The sequence below is a fragment of the Corvus cornix genome, chromosome 1, assembly GCF_000738735.6.
Source record: "Corvus cornix cornix isolate S_Up_H32 chromosome 1, ASM73873v5, whole genome shotgun sequence".
In the NCBI taxonomy this organism is placed as follows: Eukaryota; Metazoa; Chordata; class Aves; order Passeriformes; family Corvidae; genus Corvus; species Corvus cornix.
This window is the reverse complement of record NC_046332.1, coordinates 100,519,173-100,540,164: the sequence shown is the minus strand read 5'-3', so window position 1 is coordinate 100,540,164 and position 20,992 is coordinate 100,519,173. Positions and strand designations below refer to the sequence as shown.

Here is a 20,992-nt window from a genome sequence, read left to right as displayed (position 1 = left end):
CGTGGAGATAGATCAGTAATCCAGGAACAGGACCAAGGGGCTAAGTGGGGAGGCAGTGATCCCACCAGAGACTGAGAATCCCTTTGTCTGTGGGCCAGGGATTTATGTCACAACTCAAACAAGAGAGGTGATCAAAATGTGGATGATGGCAGAACAAAGACCCACATGCTGATGTGAGCACCAGTGACACAAATCCTAGGACAGCAGAGAAGGATAGAGGATCTTTTTGGAGATGGTTTTTTAAATGTGAGTTCTGGAGACAGCTGGGGTTTTGGAAATCATTTCTCCCCAACCAAACTGAACAACCTCCAACATCATCGGAGTCCTCATGAGACCTGAAACAAAGCTGACCCCTATGGAGCCCCCTGCTTCTGCAGCTGCAGTACTACAGGTGCCTAAATTACCACTTCAAGAGCTTGCCAAGGCACTGCAGGCACATGCCTGTAAGGCAGATGAGGATAAACTGCTGCTGGGACACCTCAGCTGGCCATGGTCATTAGACAGGGACAAGTTGTTCACCATCCTAGCTCCTTCTCTGCTCAGAGTGTAGCACACAGGATAAAGCCTGGAGAAGTCGTATCAAAGGCAGCTCAGCCAGTCCTATGGCCAGTGACCATGGGTATTGGGCCAGTGAGACAAAGGTGACTTTGATGCACTGAAAAACTTCCTCTGAGACACAGGGATACTGCAGCTACTCCAGAAGAAGTGCAGCTGCACACTCTTTTTCAAGGGCCCATATAATGTGTAGTCCAAACTCTGATGAGAAAATTAACATGATTTAACAAGTTTGCTTAAGGTTCTAGTAAGAAATAAGGAGGCAGACCACAGGTAGCCTTTTTTGCAAGAACCTAGGTAAGATTTCTCTCTTTCCCTATCATTTTGCCTTTGGGCAAAACCAATCTTTTCCTCTATTTAAACATCAGCATCGCATTAGAGTCTTAACAGCTCAGTCACAGGAGGCAAAATTAATGGCACCAGGACAACATAGTTACCCTAAGGCTTACAAATCAAGGTGAAATTTTTTTGTTGGGTAGTGATTCCTTTTGTCTATGAGGTTGTCTTTCTATGGGATTTCTGTCAAGTTCATCGCCCTGACTGCCTAAGTATAATCATGCTCAGTAAACAGAGAATTCCTTCTTCCTTAGAAGTGTTCAACACAATCCAATGTGGATTATTAAGCTTATGTCACTTATTATTAATTCATTATAATAATACCTACTAAATAAACAAACAAACCTCCAAATTTTAAAAAACCAACAAACAAAAAACAACAACAACAAGAAAAACCCAACCCAAACCAAAAAATCTGTAAGGGCAGAGGTTTCAAAAAATGCAGTAATTGTATGGTACTTTGCACTGATTCAATTTGCTAGTAAAACCAAATAAAGACGAAATTATTCTTCTGCTTCATCAAGCTAAAACCAACATCCTCTGAAAGTTCATCTGTCATATATAATAACTTAGCATGCCGAGAATACCATTTGTCCTGGTAGGAATATGGCAATGATTTTGGGTGCTTACTGTTGCATTCAACCCTCAGAGTCGTATTCTTTGTAATCAATATATATTTATGATCAACAGCCTAAGGCTAAGAGCCACAAAAGCACTTAGAGAACCAGAGAAAAACCTGAAGAGATCTTTAGGTGTCTAAAATCTTTTTAGGACTCTCATTCCCATCGATATGACTCAGTCCAAGAATTACCAAGTGTCTGAGAAATACGTGTGAGCAATACCACTTATGAAAATGGTATCTTTCAGACTGGGTGAGACACAACATGCCCTACCCATAGAAGGTGAGATACAGAGGCAGTTCTGGATGGAATCAGCAGGAGAGCATGACAGATAGCAGAAAGTACAATTTTTCCCTAGTTCCAGCTGCCTGTTTCCAGAAGTGCACAAATATACCTGAACAAAATAACAAAAAGAGAACTCTTACATCAAGATTTAAGCTGGTTCCCTTCACTTACTTGAGAAGGCATCTGAGCAAGTATGTGGCCTTATGAGATGACCTGGATGTAAAAAGGGCATGTAATATTTCAGAACTGAAAGCTCTCCTTCAGCAAAATACCACTGAGGCCTCCCAAGACAAGTACTCCAGTGATTGTCAGGTCCAGGTGATTACAGGAAGAGTCACAGAAAGAAAATTCTCTGGAGTAAGTACTGCTAAAGCCATCTCTCTATATATATACATTGACACAGTTTGAACTCAAACAGTGAATAGTCAATTCCTGAAGTGGTATGTGAGTTTTCAGCTGTGGGACTATTGCTGAATGTAACAGGAGTCATGCCGGTAAAATCCTATCAACATTTCAAGGAAGGAGAATCCCTGCTGAGATGCACTTTTTTGTGCCTTAAAGCTCTTGTGAAAATTGTTGGATTGGCATGCTTCACATTCAGTGAATGCTTTTGTCCATAGACCCAGTTCTGGAAGAGAAAGGTAAGTCACACTCTACAAAGCCTCCTCAGTTCTGCATTTGGCATTACAGGATAGGCCATATGAAGTGTTCATTCTTCCCTGACTTTCTGCTGAGGCTGATAACAGAAATATACATTACTGTCAGCTCTGGCTTACAGTGGGTATATCCACATAGGTAATCTAACAGGCACTGAACAAGAACAATTTTTGGGCACTATTTCATCTCGCTCACACTATTTCTCACAAACCAGGAGGTCAGAAAAGAAAAGCCCTTTAAACAGTTGACATGCTCCTGATTTACCCAGCTAACTTGAGCTAGTCTACAAAGAATATATAGCCAAAGCAGTCACAACGGATTGTACAAATGTGCTAGAGCTGTCTTTCATGTAGGTAGTTTGAGGGATGGTACCAATGTAGTTATGGCAGGCTGGAATTCACTGGAGGCCATTAACCTCAGACATTATAGCTTGTGCTGAGCTCTGTATCATAGCACTGCTGTGCAGTGCATCTCTGAGCAAATCACTTGAAAGCTCACTCAGATATTTCTACACAACCCTCAGCAACACTTGTGACTGGGTGCAGCCAGTCCCAGAGCTAAAGTCTTCCATGTGCAAATGAAACTGTGGAAATAAGTCTAAAAAACAGTGAATCAGAAATCTTACATCTGGAAACTTCCCATTGGAACTACAAGATTGAATGCAGTTATTTAGAATTTATGTCAACTTTGAGAATATTCAAATCAATCTTTTAATCTTTCATATGTCTATCAAATTGTTTTTCTTTCTCTGAGCTTTCCACTTGTCTTGGGGTGACTTTATGATGTGTATCCCATGTCGCTGCCCTATGCCCAGAAATTAATTTTGTGCCTTTCCATGCCTTTAAACTGAGCAAAATTTCTTCAAAGCAGTTTGCAGTTTGTTATCATGTTCCAAGGACACAGGGATAAAGAGCAGTCTGCATTTCAGCAGCGGCAGGAGAGAGAGAGCAGAGGGAAACACCCGGCTTCTTCTCTTTTCCAGCCAGCTTTTCGGCCAGTTGTTTTTTCAGCTCCTTTGCCTCCAGAGAGTTGAACTTTGTTTTCCTGGGACTCTGATTTTTTCCTTTCTTCTCTGCTGGGCTGCTTCAACATCAGAACGCATCGGGAGGACTTTCCACCGAGCACAGAGGGCCTGGCCCTTGGCCAAGTCCCAGCTCCGAGGAGAAGGGAGACCAAAAGGGAGGATTCTAATATTTCCCAGGTTTTTTCTCCACAGCGAGAGATTTTATTATTTAGCATTATTTTCCTTTTCCCATGTGTTTATTAAATAAATAGTTTTTATCTCTTTCACTTTCCTTCGAGGAAAATTTATTTTTCCCAAACCTGGTTGGGGGGAGGGGTGCTTGTGACCTGCCTTCTCTCAGAGGATATATTTCTAAATTTGGCCAAACCGGCACACACTAATCTTTCAAATTTCCAAGTCATGACAAGCATCTCTTCGCAAGGCATCTCTTTTTAAAGTTTTCCTTGTTCCAATGCAATAGAGCAATGCATAGTATTTGGGCAAATGGAATTGTTTGCTTTTCCTTTGACATTAAAAGATCCAGACCCCTATTTCTCTTATCACAAAACAGTGTGAAGTGTCTCTCAGCCTCTCGGAGAGCAGGTAGCAGAGATGCTCCTCACAGCTGATCCTGAGAAACTGCTCAGTTGCCCTGCATTAATGAAAACAGAGCTCTTCCCTGCTCATTGGCATGTGAACTGTATAACGTATGCAGAGGCCTGGGACACTCCTGAATGTGGTTAAATAAAAGATGGTATTACATCTACAGTCATGAAATCTGCACTCCAGCATAGGGTCAGACAAACTCCTTCTGGGTAATCTTATTAATAATGTTTTATGAAACCAGAGTAGCCAATTCATCCAAGAGACTGCATGGAACCACAAGATATAAATATGTTCACTGAAAAGAGAAGGCAAGAGGGAAGATCTACTTAATGAAAAAAAAAAGAAAGAAAAGTATTAATAATAATTTTAAAATGTTGTTACCAGCCTAGGTTTCTATTTTCAGTCAGAATGAACTGATTACTTTTTCTTGGCATACTCATTTCAAAATATTTCTTTAAAAAGGAATGTTACTTTGTTCATTTCTCTCTAAATATGTCTTACTTTGTTCTTTGTAATTCTGATCTTGTGTTGCAGAAATTAATGGAAGCTCAGCTATAAGTGTCAATAACTATAGTCTCAAATACAGGGCTTAGACAATACCTATCTCTGTGGACACAGAAAGGACTCAGAATCGATTTTAACTTCTTTCTTGTTCCTCTGAGCCTCAGAAAGTCACTTTATTTCACAATTCTGCCAGCTTTTTCTCCATAATGTTCCTTGTTTTACTGTCTGAAGCCATATGCAAGACTTGAATTATAAAAGCAGCTTGGGTGACTAATATTAGAGAGCAGACATTGATTTATGGCTGATATGGAATTATACACCAAATGATACATGGGACAGAGGTGAACAATGTGATTTAAACAGATAGGATGGTTCAGTGATACGGACAAATGACAACAGAAATGATCAGGAGCTGGTATAAATGTCAATCAGCAACAGATCAAAGACACTGACCCAAACACCCACCACATCTTGCACTAACAAAATAAAATTTTCCTTTTATTTTTAAGTATTTCCCATTTTTTTACCTCCTTACAATTCAACTCATTTCCACACAATGTATTCAGAAGATTATTTTGAAATTAATTCCTCCATACTGACTCTCATCTTCAATACTCCCATCAGTTGATCTGTTGCTTGTTTAACTCAGCCTCCTATCCCTCTCCCTCACACATCTCCTTTCCTTTTGGAAACCTCCTATCTGGTCTCCCACATCCTAAATACAAAAAATGATCTATGTTTTTACTGCAAGGCATCCTTGAGGTACTTCTTGGGTGTCTTTCAGAAGCATTTTTTTCTGTCATCAGTTCTTCATAGATATAAAACGACTGGAAGAATGGGAGGGGAATGAGAACTCTTTGCCAGCCTAAAAAATAAGCATCTTATAAATTGACTGCCTTACTTTTTATCAATACCAAACCTGCTCTTTGATGCAGAATGCTCACTGCATTGCTGTGAGGAGCCCCACACAGCTTTCACATAGGCTGAGGTCTCTGCTGACTTAAACCATGCTTCAGGGTCAGGGCATGTGATCTTCTTCTGGCTTCTACCACTGACAGTCATGCTGAGCAGAAGTCTTCTACGAAGTCATCCAAATGAGACTATGTCCACACTAAGAAACTTCTTGACCTGAATTGAATCTATCCCTAATTATTTTTAACTTTGATAAGTCAAACTTATATTTTATTTTTAAAAAAGGAGCTAAAATCTGGTTTTAACAGATTGTGTATGCTTTACCTCACATAAAACATACCTCAGAAGTGTGACAAAACCAAAACTCTCAGGGGTATGAAGCCAAAGAGTGCAAAAGTATTCACAGGAGCACAGAGCCAAAGAGCTGAAAAATTCTCCCAGATGCTTATTTTCAGATGTTTCCTATAAGCAGACTGGCCAAAGGCTTTTAACACCTCAGAGTACTCCATCTGATGGGATATCACTGTATGAAAAGGAAAATTTCTGCAGTCTGAAACTTATGTAGAGTGAACACATCTTCATTTTTATTTTAACATGAGGGAGAGTATGCACATGTGTTTATGCACAGCCAACAGGCAAATTCACAAAAGAAAAAAAAAGGAGTTTTTGCATATGCTCCTGCTTTCGCACCGTGCACGTAATTTGCATCTCTTCAAGAACTGATTTAAATTGCAGTGTGAGAGTTTATAGCAGCATTCTGAGCAAGCTGTTCTGTTGTTTTATTTATTATTTAGGACTAATTCTTTATCAGACATAGTAAACAGTGCAAGAAGAAATAGCAATTCTGATACGATAGTTTCATAGGCTGAGACATGGACATAAAAACAACGCACATTGGGAATGTAGTCATTAGAGACAGTCTAACATGATGAGTATCAGTCCGGTAAATTTTAATCCTAGGTTTTCCCTGACTAATTATGTCAGTTTAAGGAAAGCATTTATCCTTTTCTCAGATATATTTCCCCAAGGACAAAAGCAAGGGAGATAACCTGTAGTTGTGTTCCTGGGGTGGAGGAGCAATGAGTTTGTTTGTGCAGTATGCATCAATTGAGTGTTGGTTACCATTGTTTAAGGGAGAGCGCTCACAATTCAGCTAGTCACAGATGTGCCCAGTTGCTGCTCTGCAGCCCTGGGCTTTGGAGACACAGAAACACACAGGTAGAGGTTATTAGCTTTTGGAGAAGAGCATCATTCTGCTACAGTGCTTCCACAGACAGCCCACTGTTTGCTACAGCCAAGGAAATCTCAGCCCCATGGCAGGCAGGAATTGTAGTGGCTGATGCTTTGGTGCAGATTACCCAGGCCCTTGTGGAGGAACCATGTGGTCCATGGGCAGAACATGATTGTTCAGCACAGCGGGGTTCCACCTGCAGAGAGCAAGTAATCTGCAATGGGCTCTTTGTGCACCCTCCTGAGACTGTGATTACAGCAGGGCTGAGGTACCTCCTTCAGGATCCACTGCTCAGACCACTCTGCACCAGATCAACGTACACTGAAAAATCAGTTAAGATTTTCATTCTTTCCTTCTAAAACACAATCAGTTTTGTGGCAAATAACAAAGTATTGAGATATTTCGTGAAGAAAGGGTCCTTTCTAAGAGCTTCTATGCCTGTCTCAGATTGAAGGGATGCTGACTTGCATCTCTTAGACTACAAGGCTGTGATTTCTTAGAAAATGGGGTGGGATATCTCTCACTGTCTCTTATTCAGGGTAAGTGGGATTCATCCTAAAGTGCAGCTATGGTCACTGCTAAAAATACTTCTACCTTAGTGGTCAGGGCAATTATCAGGAAATGTGAGAGAAGTGCTGTTTCTCAAACCCTGTCCTTGCAACACTTTCTGTAACAGTCATATCAGCTGCCCCTAAGGTGTACTGGCTACAACAGGCACTTCTGTGCATCTCATCAAAGTGGTCAAGAGTAAAGGCAAGCAGCTACACTGAAAGTTTGTAAAGTCACGTTCCCTTTGCATTTTTTCCCTGGCTTAGTCAAGTTTGAATTCTTTGCTTCAAAATAGACCTCTCAGAATCATTTATCCTCCTTTGGATCAGATAGAGAACTCTTTAAGCTGAGGAAAAACTATCACAGCAAGGTCCTATGCTGGTCAGCAGCGGTGCGCTGCGACCTTCCTAGAGAGAGTGTCCTGCAAGGAACAACTCTTCCAGGGGCGGTGGCCCGCCTCCCTGGGCAGCAGGCGATTCCAGCAAGCGTAGCAACTTCTCAGCTATAAGTGATATCAGCTCTTGTGATTCAGCTCTTTGTGAAATCACCCAAGGAAAACTCGGGGACAGAGACACAGGAGCCTCGTTTGGCAGCTCCACAGAGGTGGCTTTTATTGTCCAGCAGCCCCTGTAAAGAGAAGGCCAGGGACAAATACTCCCTGGTCAGGGGCAGAAACAGGGGCTTTTTATGGGAAAGGCAGGGGGTGGGGTAGAAACCAATTAGCCAACTGGGTACAGGCTATTACCATATAGAAACAAGGCATGCTGGGGGTGGTTCACTTTGTCACCATGACCTGAGGAAGGTTGCTTATCCCTGGGGAGAGTCTTTTTGCGTTCAGGCCTCTCTCCTCCATGGGAGTGCAGAGGGCTCTTGTGCCAAGGGCTCACAGCCCTCCAAAGAAAACTGGAGCAAAAAATCTTCTGTGTATTGCAGAGGAAGGCAGGCCACCCAGAGAGGGGTGGCAGTGTGGCATGTTAAGTGATTACAGATCCACAGAGAGAGGAATCTTTTTCCTGTGGAATATAAGGCCAGCTTTGAGATGCCTGGTCCATATAGGGAGATGGAGGTGGAGCAGTGCCTCATCAGAGAGTTTGAATTTGGGTTAGGAGAGAGGTGGGTGCTCAGTGAAGCAGACTGGAGCAGTTCTTTGCACACTTGAGAGCAAAACTGAGAGAATCTTAGGAACTTTAAGTAAAACAGTAATGCACTGCCAAGTGTTACAAAGCAGGTGGATCAGAGATTTCCAGGGAGGGGGCATGGGGGTTCAAATTCCACCGAAGTCCTCTTTTAAATGCTTTCTTCTTTTACTGAATCATGAAGTGCTAACACATAGTTGATGCATCAGGAGTAATGATTATGTCTTCATTCCCTGGTAATACTTGAGAATTGCTGGTAGTTGGCACAGTTCAAATAAGCCACTAGGCTGCTCTTATTTAACTCTCGTAAGTAACTGAATGACTAGCAAATTACACTTCTCTCTCATGTACTGTACTGCTTAGATCTTGCACAGTTTCCAGTATCAGAGCCTTTATATTTCTGCAAATTTAGAAATTTAATCATGGACTTGGTGTTTATGACATTGTCAGGTCACTATTTATGCCATACATTGTGCACCCTTCATCTTAGAGTTTTGCCAGACCCTGTACCACCCTGTCTGCATCATCTGAGGGGCTCCTCTCTGCAGACTGAAAATCACACATGTCTGTGAAAGACTGTGAAATGCATATTTGGAAGCTGAACTGTCAAACATACATTTTCTGATGACTTAATCAGAGATTTATATGGACCCACAGCCCACGGCCAAACACCCAAGAACCCCCCCAGCACACACAGAGGGAGTGGAGCAGTAATGTGGAAGAATGGAACTTTGAACCAGCAAGGACCTGCAGGAGGAAGAGACTTCCCCTGGAGGCTGAGGTGCCCTCACAGAACCACTTCACTGCTCTGGAAAGTGAAGAGGAAAGACCTGTCAGATCAGGATTGTTGCTGGAACTGAGCAAGGCAGCTCCATCTGCTCCCTGTGTAACGACCTGTGCAGCTGAGAAAAGGTGACAGTGGGTGACTCTTCCACGAGGTATGGAGGGAGGCACCTGTGTGCTCTCAAGAGAGGTGAGCTGCTTACCCTCATACAGCCCACTATTACCCACTGCTGCTGGTTCACGTGGGCACCAGTGACACAGCCAGGAGCAGCCTGAGGAGTATCAGGAAAGATTAGAGAGCCCTGAGCATGGTGATAAGGGACTCTGGAGTGCAGGATGCTCTTTCATCAGTCCTGCTAGAATTGCAGTCAACAGCTCAATGTCCCAGTCCAACAGCTCATGTCAGTATTGGGACTGGTGCTGCTTAACACCTTTGTCAGTGACATGGACAGTGGGACTGAGTGCGCCCTCAGCAAGTGTTCTCATGACACCCAGCTGTGTGGTGTGGTCGACACACTGGAGGGAAGGGATGCCATCCAGACGGTCCTTGGGAGGTTTGAGAGGTGGACTTGTGTGAACCTCATGAAGTTTAATGAGCCCAAATGAAAGGTCCTGTATGTGGGGCAATGCCAAACACCAGTACAGGCTGGGCAGAGAATGGATTGAAAACAGCCCTGAGGACAAAGACTTGGACATGACCCAGCTCACAGCCCCGAAAGCCAAACCTGTCCAGGGCTGCATGAAAAGCAGTATGGGCAGCAGGGAGAGGGAGAGGACTGTCCTCCTTTGCTCTACTCTCAAGAGACCCCACCTGAGATACTGCATCCAGCTCTGGCACCCTCAGCACAGGAAAGACATGGGTTTGTTGCAACAGGTCCTAAGAAGGGCCACAAAAATTATCAGAGGGATGGAGCACCTCTTCTATGAGGACAGACTGAGAGAGTTGGGGCTGTTCATCCTGGAGAAGAGAAGGCTCTGCGGAGACCTTACAGCAGCCTTCCAGCCTACCTAAAGTGAGCCTACATGAAAGCTTGAGAGGGGCATTTTACAAGAGATAATGTCTTTAAACTCAAAGAGAGTAGGTTTAGGTCAGGTATTAGAAAGAAATTATTTTTGTGAGGTGGTGAGACACTGGAACAGGTTGTCCAGAGAAGTTGTGGATGACCTATGCCTGGATGTTCTCAAGGCCAGGTTGGCCTGAGATCTAAGTAATCTTGTCTAGTGGAAGGTGTCCATTCCTGTGGCAGGGGGTTGGAACTAGATGTTCTTTAAAGTCCCATTCCAACCCAAACCATTGTAGGATTCTATGGAAATCTATAGAGGAAAAAAATAAGCAGGCTTTAACTGCATAGAAAATTTAAGTGTGAACATGACACTGGATGTGATAAACACATTACACTTAAATTAGAATATGATCAAAACAATAGCATTTCCTTCTTTGACATCAAAGGTCTTTAGCTCTGCTTTGACATTTGTTTCTCATAAATCCCCTTTGCAGTTAATGCAGCAGCTGAATAATGATCCATGACAACAGCCAAATCTATTGATATCTCTTAAATAATTGGTTCTGAATAAAGGCAACACACCAATACAATATGGATGACTGTGGCTAAACATTTATATATAAAAGAAGACCTGGACAGATCCTCAGCTTGGATGCCAGGTAGCATTATTTAGCTTGTGCTTTACACTGCTGCCTGCTCACAGCCTTTCTGGCTTGCCTTGGAATCAGCTGGCTGTGGGAAGCTCAGAAAGAGATCCAGGAAATGAACAAACAGCCAAGCAGCGTAGATAATCACGGGTGCCTTGAGCCTGCTGTCTGGCCCCATTTGTCTAGTAGCCTAGACATAACCTAAGTAGCCATGCAACTCATCCAGCCTATTCATGTTCTGAGAAAGAACCTGAAATTAAAGTGAGAGGAAGAAGTGCAAGGTTCATAGCCCTTTTTTTCCCCCTAGCAGTTTTAAAAGAAACACAATTAAAAGGATACTTCTGCCGAAAATGTGCATACCTATGGCAGAGACTGAGCATCATTTCCTTAGCCTCATTTTTGCAGTTGAAGAAAAATAAACCAAAACCAAATAAACCCCATGTCCTGCAGGTAAGTATCCTCGTGCAGCATCTTACTGTGCAATGAGATGTGTGTACACAGCTTTATCTGGAAACAGTGTAAGTTTTAGATCTTTCAAGACAGAAAAGAAACCAGAGGCTTACCTTCCTAATAATATATGCTTGGACATCTTAAGAAACTATATTTAGGGAGTGCAATGGTCTGGCCAGAAATGAAAACTGGCCCAGTAGTCTCCCTTCTCTGATAATGAATCTTCATCCCATGCTCTGAAACTTGAATGCATCAACAATGTGCCCTTTCTTACTACACTCTGCTCTGCCTGAATAGGATTTGAGTCTCCATTGGACTTGGCCCTTTGAGCCTTTGAACTTGGCCCTTTGTGAAGAAGAGCCCAGTACAGGATATTCACCACATCTGGCTTCATGGCCAGTAATTATTGCCACCTGAAGTATAGTGGGAAGGTTGTTAACCACTAGAGAACAAATTGCTACAGTCCCACAGCTTATCTTTGGTATGCTTTTCAACTTTTATATGTCTAGATTAAAGTCAACTTTTTGCAGACTCTTGCCACATGCATAGAAACTGCTTTTATTTATTAAGCTTGATGCCATTATTTTCACCCTGAAATGTCATTCAGAGTTTTCTATTCACGTTTCTTAAGCATTTCATTACTGGTCAACTCAGGGGCCAAATAAGTAAGCAATGGGTTTGAACATATGGGAAAACCTGATCCTTGCTGCCAAGGAGTTAAAGTATTAAAGTGCATAAGCCATTTCCTGTAACAGTTGTCAGGCTAATTTTCAGTAAATTACTTAGTCCATGTGTTTATTATTCAGATATAAACCCACAGACTCGGCATGAAAATGGCATTACACTGCTGTAATCACAGACTAATCTTTTAGCACTAGGGCCCTACACCCCCAAAATGCATCACTAACAAAACAGTAGCTTATGAGCAAGTTAATTCACACTGTATTGCACCATCCAGTCATGAGGGTAACATTAATAGGCACTGTTGCTGCACACCTCCACGTAATTCCATAAAAATCAGAATACTCCTTAGTAAATAATGATACAATGGGAAAAGATTGAATTTAAAACATAGAATGAAATTCAATACAAAGAAAATCATCTTCATTGCAAATATTTTCCATACCTGATAACACTTCTGCAGCTCTTGGTGACCAGCTCCCCTGCTCTGTGCCCAGTGCATGACAGCCAGCCTATTACTTAAAGTATTTGGCATAAGGGACATAGCAGTGCCTATAGATAATGGGGGTTTTTTTCCTATCTGATAATTCTAGATTATGTTTAGATTTTGAGTGGTGTTAGATGATGAAAGTGTTTTAGAAAGTCAAAATAATTTAGTAACCTCTGAAGATCAACACCTGCTAGGAAATGTTAAATTCAAGTTGGCTTTCCATTAGCCCCACGTCTCATATTGTGATTCAGTTTTAGATTGATCCCTCATATCATGGCATTACATGGAGTGCTCTTGAGCCTGAGCTGAATGTACACTAAGCTAAGATACCACTTCACCATCCCTGGTTTCTAGCAATGAGAAAGCACATTCTTGGCTAGTTTCATAACACAGGTACCCTAGGCTGCTGTTTCTGAGGTTTATTTCACTTTGAAAGCAAAGTGAGCACTGGAGAAAGTAAAAGACTGATTCTCTTGGGTTTTACCATTAAAAAAATAGAAAAGTAATATTAATAAAGTAAAAATGCATCATGCAAGCCTCACCTTTTAGTATTTTACAGAAACCATGCTCAACTGATGTCATAATTGAAGAAGAAACTGCAAATCAACTCATAGGACCATGAGCATACATTTGCTGTTAACAGAAAGACTCTCGGGGACTTCAGTTAGTACTGGATCGCAGTCTTCATATTTACATTTAAAAGTATTCCCCTCTGTATCCTTACACAAATTATTAGCCTATTCAAACTCAATGAAAGGTAAGTGGAAGATGAAAAAGTATGCTTTAAATATCTGACAGAGGGTGATTAAAGAAGGGCAATTTTGAGAGCTGTCACTCTGGCACTTCCTTCTGGCTTTTCAGAAGGCTTTTTTATCAGGGGGATATCCCCTCTTAGTTTCTGGTAATTTTGTATCCAACCACTTGGTGAATCAAAAAGAAAAAGAAATATGTTCCTCTGAATTCAAATGAATGTACAAGACAGAACAATACAGAAGAGAAAGTATCTTTCATTATACAGTGCGTCTGGAAAAAAACCAAGCACAAAACCAAAAAGAAAACCACACACAAAACAACCACAACCAAAAAACCCCTGTTGTTGATGTCTAAATGTTTATATATTCACCTGTTGCTCTCCCACTATCTTCCTAAATTTTTTAATTTGCAAGAACAAGATAGGAAAAAGCAGTCACTAATGATGAAATGCTTTATCTGGATAAAACACCTTGTTCCAGTAAGTAGCATTTTCCTCTCTCTTTAGAGCGCACAGCCTTTATTTCAAAAATTAATCTAATAGCTGTTGTTTTCCAGTAATTCAAACTAGTCATAAAAGTATATTTAATTATTGTATAATCAGTGGCATAGGATAAATGTGTTCTACTCAGTTGCATTTCCATGAAATCAGACTTTTCTGACACTTTAAAATGCCTGTAGTGGACTCAGAAAAAGCTGTGTAACTGGTCTAAAGCAGAAAAAGCTAGATGAATGCACTAGTAGAATCAGAGAATCACAGAATAAACTGAGTTGGAAGAGACCATCGGGATCATCAAGCCCAACTCCTGGTTCTGCACAGGACACCCCAAGAGTCACACCATGTGCCCAAGAGCACTGTCCAAATGCTTCTTGAACTCTGTCAGGCTTGGTGCCGTGACCGCTTCCCTGGGGAGCCTGTTCCAGCACCCAATTACACTTTGGGTGAAAAATCTTTTTCTAATACTCAACCTAAACCTCAGGGGAGGTTTTGGTTCACACAGCTTCAGGCCATTCCCACAGGTCCTGTCACCGTCACCACAGAGAAGAGATCAGTGCCTGCCCCTCCGCTTCCCCTCATGGGGATGTTGAAGACCACAATGAGGTCTCCCCTCAGTCTCCTCCAGGCTGAACAGAACAAGTGACCTCAGCCACTCCTCAAACGGCTGCCCCTCAAGACCCTGCAAGGAGAAGTTGAATAATGGCACAACTATCTTGATTCACAATGTCTTCTGAAACATGGTAAACAAATATTATCCCCAGACTAATATCAAAGCCAGATAGAAGATCCCTAGTTTAAACCATTGCTTCAGTGGCCTCTTTCATGATAAAAAGTTCTTTCCTTAAAATACGGAAAGTGTTATGAATCAGGTACTTATTCAGCATTTCATACATTCTTCCATTTATTTGATTTAGAATATCAGTATTGTACAATAGGCCTTACCCCCAAAATTATCTCAAACATACTTATGAATGTTAAAAACTGAAACAATTTATTATGGACACAGTAAAGACTCAGTAAAAATAAAATCTTTTTACACTAACTTCAAGCAAAATAAATTTATTTTGACTCCTTTGCAGCTGTCCTTATTCTTTAAAAGGAAGAAGTATGCAATATAGAACAATAAGTATTTTCAATTTTTTTGAAACATTAATGAGACTTGGGCAACTAGAACATGGATATTGACTAATAAACAGAGTTATCAGCTGACAAGGTTTTGACTGGTGATGTGAAGGTCAAAACTGCATGACCTAACTCTCTAGTTCTAAACTCTGAGGTCCAAAATACCATTCAAATGAATATAGCAAAGAACAAGAACTTTCAGGCCTCTCACCAGAAGACTGAGAGCTCTGGGAGAGCTCACAGACACGACATTACGAGAACGCTTTCAAGATCTGCTTATCAGTTCAAACTGCCGCAAAGTACCATCCTGCTCTGGAGCGTGACTTAAGGAAAAAATCAAAAACCAAAATATGGCAGATGCTTTGCCAGGGAGGGTTCATAGGTGTCAACAGGCAGCAACTTCACTTTGGTAATGCCAACAAAATACAGGACTCAGAGGGGAGAAGTGTCTGTCGAAGAGCTCAGCATGCACCAACCACACAGTACTGTGCACACCCTACCTGCTGTGCACACCATACCTGCTCTACACACTTGACTATGAGGGGAGCAAAGCTACGAACCTGTTTCCTATGTTTTTCATGAAATGGCTGTAGACACATACTGGGGAGAAATAGAGAGCTGTCTCTAAGACATGTATGTTCATGGGACTGTTGCTATTACTGTTTTTCGTCTGAGATACAAGAGATGAAGATTTTTTAGTGCCCCTTCCATTTAAAGAGCAAGAATAAGTTCTTAAGGATTGATACCTTGCTCAATTCATGCAATTTCTGCCTTCATTTATGTTTCCTGAAATTTCACTGATACACATGCAAACACAAAATGAATGTGACAGATTAATGCAATATTACATACTATAAGCTGATGTGAACACCAGTTCAGGAACTCAATAAGCACTTTGAAAAATACTCTGAAATTAAGACTTTCGACTTCACTGACTCGGTTTTTTTAACTTACCAGCTTTCAAACCTTTGGATCTGAAATCCATACTACTTTGCTCCTCACTCAGGCATAGGAAGCAGTCAAAAAAGGCACTTTGTTCTAAATCTTGTAATTTGCACATGTGGAACAGAGAGAAGAAACTGATCTTTGATCTAAATTTAATTAAACACTTTTCTCATTGACATGTGAGCTTCTTCTCTCCTTAGAGTTCACTCACTGGCTAAGAAACGATTATTTTTTCAAGCCATTATCAACCTTCACAGCACTGCTAAAAAGGCTTAATACAGGAAAAAATGCATTTCAGTGACCAAAGCTAATAGATATGAGTTTCAAATGTATATTGGCATAAGATTTGTTAAGGGAGAAAGCATTTGATCGGTTTTCAAAGTAAACCATATTCTGAGCTTTAAATTGGAATAGAGGAGATGATTTTGGTGGAATTATAGAACTCTCCCAAAATGCTAAATATTGGCAATGAAAACTTCTCTCCCAACTCCTTTCATAGAAAGCCACAAGATATTCTGTGCTCTCTTCTGTAGGGATTTACAGGACTACAGCAAGGAAAACTTGCTTTGAGTAATAATGTTTGCAAAAGAATCTTCCAGTACACAGCTTTCTTTGTGCAGGGATGGTGGTGATGATGTTCCAAGTATCAGTCCAAATTTTGGGAGAAAAAGGGGACTGTCATGGAAATGCCGAACAGAATACAGTTTCTATCTTTTATAGGGATCCTGAGACATTGGTTCTTATAATTCATTCAGCATTTGCAGGATAAAATCTGTGTACATTCCTTGAGTTCCCCCTACCTTGGGGAAGAAGCTTTTACTTCTTTGAGTTGAAAGAAAACATAGATTTCTTTTTTCTTCCAACTGCTATAAAGAAGACAATATCTCAGCATGGAAGTTTTAATGATAATGTCTTTGTGGCTTAAAAATTTCAGGAACAACACATCTCATTTGGTTTTAGTGTGAAGCCCATAATCCTAATGACTATGTTAATTTAGTAAGGTCTTCAGAAGCATTTTTTGACAGCTGAACATTACTGTCATGTCAAAAGAGGGTTTTCAAGCTCTGGACCCTTATTACCTACACTGGTCTCCTAGTCCACCCCACGGATCAACTGTTCTCCATGCCACTGTAAGACTGGAAAACTGAAGTTATTGAAAACATAACCTAAACCCAGAGGTTAAAAACCCCTCAAAACCTATAATTTGTCCCAAAAGTTATCAATTAATTAATTAGAAGTCTTAGAAAACTTACCTTTAAAATTTGGTCTGATTCTAGCATCATACCCCGATGTCCTTCCCATCAATTTGTCCAAAAAATCTGAAGGAGACAGGGTCTGTGAGGGGGATTTTCCAGATCTTGAATCATGTTCTTTACAGAAAGTCGTCCTAAATAAATTATTAGCCACCATTAGCTAATATTTAGCTTGTATTGTATTCGAGTCATGGAGAAATTACAGCACTAAATAATATTGTCTCTATCGAGTGAAGGTAGCAATTAATATTTTTAAAGAGCAACACACTCTACCTTTCATCTGAAAACTTTATTCTAGAAATAAAGATGAGTTTTAGGTATCATGCATGAACACAATTTTCTGTTCAGAAAAAATCTTAGCTTTAAAAATAAATTTTTTACAGTTTTAAGACTTTAGAAGATTCAATTTACTCTTCACCTTAACATCTTAGAGTGACTTTGATACCCTACTGTATATCATTATTTTAGTTACATGGATGCTGTTAAAATGTTATGTTAACACTGGTTTAAGGTGGTCTTAAACTTCCAAACAACAGCCAGCAACACTTAAAAAAGCAACACTGAAAAATACCGCGTTTGTTAATGTCGGGAAAGATACAGATAGAAAAAAAATTGGTTTTTACAGATGCTACCCAAAAAAGATTTAAATCATGCTAGAGAGTGTCTGGATTCTTTCCCAACCTGGCAAAAAAGGTTCCAGAGTCATTCACAACCAATCTTAGGGGGGTTTCACCCCCCACTCGATGAGCATTGAGTAATAAATTTTATTATGGTATTTATATGTGAGTCTTTGAACACATCTATTTAAGAGCAAACTTCTGGTACCATATCATGTGTGTGAAATGATGTATACACAGCACATTGCATATTGCAAGCACATTAGATATTGCAGAGAAAGACAGTTTAGGAGTTCCCCATGGTTGTTCCCCAGGGAGAAAGAAACTAGGATGAAAATGGTCATATTTGGTGTGTAGAGGCACGGACTTAATAATAAAACATTACCTTGCTTCTTAAACAACCAATTTCATTGTCTCTGTTTCCACTTTATCTTTGAGCTAAATTAAAAGTAATTCTGACTGTGACTTCTTAACCACTCTCTGTTTAAATATTTGCCCAAAGGAAACCTCTCAGTTTCAGGAGTCTTTCATGGGGTATTTTCATGCATCTACACGCAAGTAGAAAAAAATCACATATACATGTGATCATCTGAAATGAGAAGCAAATATCAAATCCTTTCTCTCACTACAAAAGAGAAACAATTCACTAGAATTGTTAAAAGGCAAGGTGATAGTAAATTCTCGTGGTGTGATTCCACACATTTTTTCAGGTTCCATTTATAGGAGGCGGTTGCTTCTTTTTTTGCTTTTGTCAATGACAGGGTGCCATTACAAATATCTTTAATATTTAATACACAGCAGATGATATATCCAACTTAAATAATGAAATAATTCAGTTAAGAAAATAAAAACTGGAAAATAATATGCTACACTTCTTGCTAGACAAATTACTTCTGTTTTCATTCAGAGCCCACTAGCTATGAGTCGTGTCGTGAACCCAGGCTCACAAATATAAACACGGTTCCACTCTGTCACTATATGTATACCTCATTACTCTTAGAAAAGCACTTTTCCATGCAAATACATCTGTCTGTGCAGATGCACAGCAGCATACAGTACTGTAATGAATCTCATCTTAAATGCTATTCTGGTTAATAAGACGGACCTGTTTGCTTAGTACCACAAAAAAGTCAATAGCTGAAGCAAAAGCTCATGAAATGTTAAAAAAAATTTCAGAAACCCTGGTACTTTAAGTGAACACAATACTAGTCTGATCCAGGGTTTTCCCAAAATCAGAGGGCTGGTTCTCTAATTTCAAATAACTACATCCCTGACAAAACTGGTACAATCATTTCCAAAGACTGAAGAGGGGGAAACCAAAGCAACTTCCTAAACAACCTCTGCCGAGAGCTGAGAATTTGCATTTTGGAAGAAAAGCCGAAGAAAGTGTTCTTAGCTATACTGATATACAGTGAAAAAACCCCACATCTTTGCATCATAAAATGGAAAATAGAACACCCAAACTTGAGATTATTATTTTTTGTGTTTGTTACCAAGCAACGAGTCTCTGAGTGTAAAAAGGGATAGTCTATATAGAATGAACACAAAACACTCTCAAATACAGCAAACAAACTAGGCTATTGTGACGTAGTATCTTTATAGTTACGATTCTCACAACCTTTTGACAAATATTATTACAGAGTGGTATCACCTACCTGAAGTGGTTTGTCTCTAAGAAAAATGCAAACAAGGTTGTCAAAATTTTCACTAGCTGCCGGTTCATTCCTCCTGCTTTCTGTGATGATTTGGAAATATCCCAGAAACGATTCCAGAGAGATGCAGGGAAAAAGTAAGCTGCTGCTGCCTAGATTTCCAAATTCAGCAATAATTTAATTTTCTTGACAATCAGGAAGAGAAGGTCTGGATCTCTACAAAGTAGGGGTAAAAGAGAAGTGCCAGTCCTTGGAATCATGGTCAGGTCAAGCCTAGGCTCATCTCCAGCAGTCAGCACAAAAGAGATAAGGCATCAGACACAGTCGTTCCCCCCGACTTGCTTTTGGTGATGGAGGGGAAAAAACAAAAGCAACCAAATAATAAGAAGAAAAGAAATGGAAAGAAAGGGCGGGGGGGGGGGGGGGGGAAGGAAAAGAAAAGAAGAGAAAACCCAACTATGCGAGGAGCATCAGGCAAAAGGGAACAGCGCTGAGAGCAGTTCTGTTTTCCGTATGTTTTATTCCCCTTTCGCTTTGAAAATTAGTATTTATGAACGGTGGTGGGGCTACTGGGTCGCTCTGCTTTTCCCCTCTTTGGGTAGGGAAGCGTCGGCGTTGCGGGGAGGGAGGGAGGGTGTGAGGGAGGGGGGATGTAGGGACGGAGGGAGCGGGGAACCCCAGCGCTGCGCCGGAATGGGGCGGGCGGGAGCGCACGGATTCAGCGCTCGGACAGCTCCGCGTCCGCGCTGCGCATGCGGGGGGGGGGGCCGTGTGCGCGCCCGGGGGCGTGTGCGGGCTCTGTGCCGGGGGTGTCTGCGAGCGGTGTGTTGGCTGCGGGGCGCTCCCGGGGTGCTCCTGCGTGAGCGGGGGGCTGCGATGGCGGGGTGCGTGTGTCTGTGTGGGTGGGTGGCTATCAGCGCGGTGTGCTGGCGAGCGCGGCAGTCACGCGTGGGGCGGGTGCGAGTGCGCTCTGCCGCCGCTGGGGGCGCTGGCGCGCCGCGGGCACGGCCCCGGCCGGGCGGGAGCCGCCGCCGCCTCTCGCTCCCCGCGTGTCCGCGGCCGGGAACGCGGAACTGCGCGGAACTGCGCGGAACTGCGCGGAACTGCGCGGAACTGCGCGGAACTGCGCGGAACTGCGCCCCTTCCACCCCGCCCTGCGCAGGGCACCCGCCCCGAAAAGGGGCGGCTGAGACGGGGACCCCATCACCGTGTTTGAATATCGAAAGTGGGGGTGTCGAGAGGAGGATGCCAGGCTCTTGTCGGTGGTGCCATCCTCTAGGAGGAGAGGCGCCAGGCAGAAGCTGATTACACCTGGACACGAGGAACTTTACTGTGAGAGACTGTCCTGAGAGGGTGTGGAGTGTCCCTCACTGCAGATATTCCAGAAACAGTCTGGACACAATCCTGTGCCATGTGCTCTAGGATGACCCTGCTTAAACAGGGAGGTTGGACCAGGTGACCCACGGCGGTCCCTTCCAGCCTGACTGATTCTGTGATTCTGTGACAGGTGTGGAAGAGGATGGTCCTCACAACAGGCGCTGGCTCCTCTCATGGGAGCTACTCTACAGAGACCCAAGTGGGTGTGAGGAGAAGGAGTAATAAAGAGCTGTCTGAGGGGAGCTTGTGGAGAAACCACAGGGACAAGATTGCATAGTCTCCATTTCCAGTTGGTTTTATTTCCCCGTGGCTTAGAGAAGACAATTCA

At 41.9% G+C, this 20,992-nt stretch overlaps 1 protein-coding gene across 7 annotated transcripts in view; it reads right to left on the bottom strand.

Annotated features, from left to right (window-relative positions):
* GLRA2 (glycine receptor alpha 2) overlaps positions 1-20,004 on the bottom strand; it is a 123,173-nt gene extending 103,169 nt beyond the window's left edge. Inside the window, exons 1-2 of one of the 7 annotated variants that reach the window (XM_010394424.4) lie at positions 19,291-20,004; positions 17,019-17,152 (exon numbers count right to left, since the gene is read on the bottom strand). In XM_010394424.4, coding sequence (XP_010392726.1) covers positions 17,019-17,152; positions 19,291-19,358 — 202 coding nt within the window. In that variant the 5' untranslated portion in view covers positions 19,359-20,004. The remainder of the gene's footprint in view (positions 1-17,018; positions 17,153-19,290) is intronic. The other 6 variants (XM_019283090.3, XM_010394420.2, XM_010394423.3 and 3 more) reach the window with 6 other exon arrangements.
* Between the last annotated feature and the right edge of the window lie 988 nt (positions 20,005-20,992).